The sequence below is a fragment of the Corvus brachyrhynchos genome, unplaced genomic scaffold (assembly GCF_000691975.1).
Source record: "Corvus brachyrhynchos isolate BGI_N302 unplaced genomic scaffold, ASM69197v1 scaffold101, whole genome shotgun sequence".
NCBI classification, from domain to species: domain Eukaryota; kingdom Metazoa; phylum Chordata; class Aves; order Passeriformes; family Corvidae; genus Corvus; species Corvus brachyrhynchos.
In genome coordinates this window covers 7,217,225-7,221,740 of record NW_008237239.1, presented here as the reverse complement: position 1 = coordinate 7,221,740, position 4,516 = coordinate 7,217,225, and the positions used below count along the sequence as shown (strand labels likewise).

Sequence of the window (4,516 nt, the reverse complement as noted above, 5' to 3'; positions counted from 1 at the left end):
AGAGCACAACACGCTTGAGAACTTAGTCTTAAGAGGAATGGACTAAATCAAGTCTTTACCAGATGACTTAAGTCCAGATTAGTGCAGAGACTCAACAAATACATGCATTATGAATTTCAGTTTATGCTACAGAAGGAAGAGAAGCTGAACTACCCATGTCTGCCTCACAAAGGAAATTGAGAACTTGCAAAAGCCCTTGAAATGCATTTGACATTCCTCTTTTTTTCCCATTACTCTTCACTGACAGCCTGGTGGTGGTGTGCATCTGATCTCCTAACACAGGTTTCCTCTATACTACCCACATTCTATTAAACGACCCAAAAGATCCATTGATTTATTACACAATATGACTCAATGACCTCTCTTTTAGCATTCAGATTTCAAACGTGAAAATATTATTAGTAATAGTGATATGAACTGTGATTACCTTTTGTTTCCAGATCAGGGAAATTCTGCAGCCTGTTTCTCATACGATTTACAGTTTGAACTTTGAAGACAACAGGGACAGGATGAGGCCCCAAGGAATTCCACATTTCCTCTGGTGTCTTCTCACCAATGTTGTTCCACACAACAATTACTTTATGTAGGTGGGGGATTGCTTGATAATGATTTAAAAGCTTTAGCAGTAAGTCAGTTCTATTGTATGTCTGCATAATAAGAGTGAATGAATCCAAGGCAGACTGACTCTGGGTTTTTGGTTCCCTTCTTGAATTGGGCAATTTGTCATCTTTGATAGTGGGAAGCAAAGCTGTTAAAGCACCTGCCACAAGAAGCAAGACGATGATCACCACAGAGGTGAAACGCAGTAGGCGGATTCCCATAACTCTTCCTGGAAGCTTACAGAAGTGAAAACACCTTTAAAACAAGTAACAGGAAAGGAAGTCATTAAACCCGTGTACAGTTTTCTCCCTTGATCAAAACTCCCAAAACATTAGGTAGATTTTCATTTAAGTAAGTAAATAAGGAGGATTTCAGCACTTTGGCAAATTACTTTCAACTATTGAGACAGGTGCTTCTGGTACTCAGTTTCTATGTTCACTTGCTTTTCACTTTTTTTGGTTAACTTTGGATTTCATTGTTTTGTGAAAATAAATCTAGAGTAGTTCTTCGGAGTGTTCATTGTTTCCTGTTTTCTTAGAACTAATTTTTGATTGATCATTTATGTACCTCACCAAATCTATCCAGCTGAAAGTAGAAAGCAAATTTGTACAGAGATTCAATGTTTTCAGGATTTGCAGGAGCTCTACCTTAACTGGGAAGCAAAAAGGAGAGAAGGTGCCTTCTCAAAAGCTCTGGCAGAAAGGAGGAAACAAAATGCTCACTCTCTTTCTGTTGCTCAGGCACCACACAGAAGGAACAATCTTTATAACTGATTTGCTGGACATTTTGTCAATAGTTTGTATATATGCTTGATAATGATAGTACAAAAAATGTGATGCTGATCATACTAAGGTTACAACACAGGTGGAGCAAAAGAAACATGTCAAGTGGAGTAATACAGGAATGCAACAATCTCAGCAACAGCTGAACTGATACATCTAGAACTCATGAGAAAATGGCAATGTCAGATGCTAGGTGGTACCTACCAGCTGTAAGGGCAGATTTAGTTTAAGGCAGAGGTTTCTGGATCCTCGTGATCTTGGAACTAAACAGAAGCTCTTAAAAAGCAGCTTCTAGAAAGATAGCCCCTCAAATGTTCCTCACAGAATGAGAGGATATCCTGAGTTGGAAGGGACTCATAAGGATCACTGAAGTCCAACTCCTGGCCCTGCACAGGAGAGGCCCCAGAATCCTGCCGTGTGCCTGAGGGCATCATCCAAACACTTCTTGAACTCTGTCAGGCTGGTGCTGTTACCACTTCCCCGGGGAGTCTGTTCCAGTGCCCAACTACCATCTGGCTATGATGGTTAGATATTTCCTAATACCCAACCTAAACCCCCTGACCCAGCTTCATGCCATTCCCTCAAGTCCTGTCACTGGTCATCAGAGAAGAGATCGGTGCTTTGCCCCTCCACTTCCCCAAGTGAGGAAGCTGTAGACAGCTGTGAGGTCTCCCCTCAGACCCCTTTTCTCCAGGCTGAACAGACAAGTGACCTCAGCCACTCCTCAGATGGCTTCCCCTCAAGGCCCTTCACCATCTTTGCAGCTCTTATTTGGACACTAACAGCTTTATATCCTTCTTATATTGTATTCTTTTATTCTTATAAAACTGCACAGAACCACCTTGAGGTGAGGCTGCATCAGTGCAGAGCGGGACAATCCCCTCCCTTGCCCAGCTGGCGATGCTGTGCCTGATGCCCCCCAGGACAGCCCCCTCCTGGCTGCCAGGGCACGGCTGACTCATGTTCAATTTGCCATCGACCAGGACCCCCAGGTCCTTTTCCGTGGCACTGCTCTCCAGCCTCTCATTCCCCAGTCTGCACATCCAGGGTTGTCCCATTCTAGGTGCAGAATCGGGCACTTTTCTTTGTGGAACTTCATACAGTTTTCCTTTTCTCCTCCTGTACTTGCAAGATTAGTACAAATTGAATATAAGATGAACATTCTAAGCTTGCTACTAACTCCTCTATACATATTATTGTAATACTGTTACTCATCTATACATACTACTCACGTTATTCTGTGAGTAATTTCTAGGCTTTCAGCAGGGAATTCTGATCAAATTCAGTGATCCAGGACAGCCAAACAAGTATAGTTTTTGAGAGAATATCTGTGGGTTTTTTTCACAGAATTTTGAATCATTTTTTTCCAAAGTGCAAATACTATGCCTGAAAATATGAATGTAAATTATTTTAATCTAAAAAGCCTTGCAACTTACCTCATTGTTGACAAGTAGGATTGTTTTTGCCTCTTGTTTTTACAGGGCAGTTGTGTGTGGTCTTTGAATCTGTTGGAAATTAAAGGGACTCTATAACTGAAGATCAACAGTTATCCACATGCTACCCAGCATTCTTTTACAAGTAGAAGTTCCTCTCAGTTATTGACTGATACATGCATTCATGGCAATTATCCCATCCCTTTTCCTATTGGTCAGTTGAATAATTGCCTCTGCCTTTCAGTGAACACTCCAGAAAGAAGTTAGTACACCAGATGGTTAAAAAGAAAAGAACACTCTGTGTCTCTGCTTTTAAAATTGCTGCTTTGTGCCAGTGTTCCATCCAGTCTGTGTTCCATCCTTAAGTTCCACTCTGAAGATACAAATAGGTCTCCAGAACCTGACAGCTGTTGTTTTGTTCATCAGGCACCACTAAAATATATATTTGGTTACCACAGTCAGGCAAATAAAATAAAATTTTACCCCACTAAAATTATTTTATTTCTGGGTTATCCCCTTCACACTCCCCTTTCACTAAGATTATCAGTTGTATCAGAGGTTCAAGACACAGGATTTTGGTCTTCCCATGAGGTTTGGCAGCTTGGAAAGTATGAGTGCAAGCACATAAAAGAGGGATACACAGGATGCAGGACAGCAAAATAAGAAAGCTGTGCTCCTAGGTTGTTGGAGGGATTTTTGTTCCTTTAAAACTGGCTGAATAACCAGAGTCATTAATTTTGATTTGAGAATGGTACTGTGAAAACTTAAAGAACAAGAATTTGTTGAACTTGTTGAATAATTGAACATGTGTGAAATTCCGTAAGAGTAATTTGTTTGGGCTATACCAATTTGCTTTTTAAAAATACAGATTTGTCATTTGCGTGCATACCAATCTGAATATGTCCCCATATACAGGTCTTCCCAAAGCTGAGATCAAATCTTACTATTACTTTGTGACAAGAGGTCACTGAAACTATTTCCAGAAGCTAATTGCTTTTTCTGGTTGCTTCATTCTATAGGAACAATCAATCATACCTGACTTGTAAAAATTATTAGCCGAAGTGGCAACTCAGCATTTATGAGGTCCACTATTATCTCCATCAAATGTGCTTTTGAAAAGCACTTGAACTTTAGGTCCTCTTTCCGCAGTTTGCAACAATACTTACCAGGGCTATTATAATCATTAATTAAAATCTAAAACCCTACTTAAGACGAAAATATAAATAGTGTTTGCTGTTTATGAGACTTTGCTTACCACACCATGTAGTGTTTACATTAGGTGTAGTGATAAGCAATGATGATATTATTATATAATCTCAAAATAAACACTTATTTAGGTGTTTTAAAATTAGCATCATGGCCCTTTCCAATAAGCAGATGCAGATCAGTTTTGCCAATTAAGTTATGAAATTGCAATGCCAGATTGACCTCTTTTTAAAAATCATACAATACTCCCTGCAGACAACACAAAATTGACGGCAACGAAACCCCTGTATCAAAGACCAGTATTTTAATCCTCGTTCCAAGAAAAAGAGCTCTCGAACGGGGTCCCCTTTCTTGGCGGACAGGACTTCTTAACAGCACCCCGCCGTAGTTGGGCGCAGCCAGGCAGCAGCACAGCACAGCAGCGCTCAGCATCGCCCGCCCCGCTCGCCGCCCCTCCCCCACGGCTTCGCTCCCGGTCTGCAGGCGCCGCCATCG

The 4,516-nt window shown here is 41.0% G+C and overlaps 1 protein-coding gene across 2 annotated transcripts in view; it reads right to left on the bottom strand.

Annotated features, from left to right (window-relative positions):
• The window catches only part of EXTL2 (exostosin like glycosyltransferase 2), an 8,718-nt gene extending 4,208 nt beyond the window's left edge, over nt 1-4,510 (bottom strand). For both annotated transcript variants that reach the window (XR_001860472.1, XM_008630237.2), the window contains exons 1-3: nt 4,498-4,510; nt 2,819-2,889; nt 428-855 (exon numbers count right to left, since the gene is read on the bottom strand). Coding sequence is in view for 1 of the 2 variants with exons in the window: in XM_008630237.2 (XP_008628459.1) it covers nt 428-855; nt 2,819-2,823 (433 nt within the window). In the remaining variant the exon portion in view is untranslated. The remainder of the gene's footprint in view (nt 1-427; nt 856-2,818; nt 2,890-4,497) is intronic.
• Between the last annotated feature and the right edge of the window lie 6 nt (nt 4,511-4,516).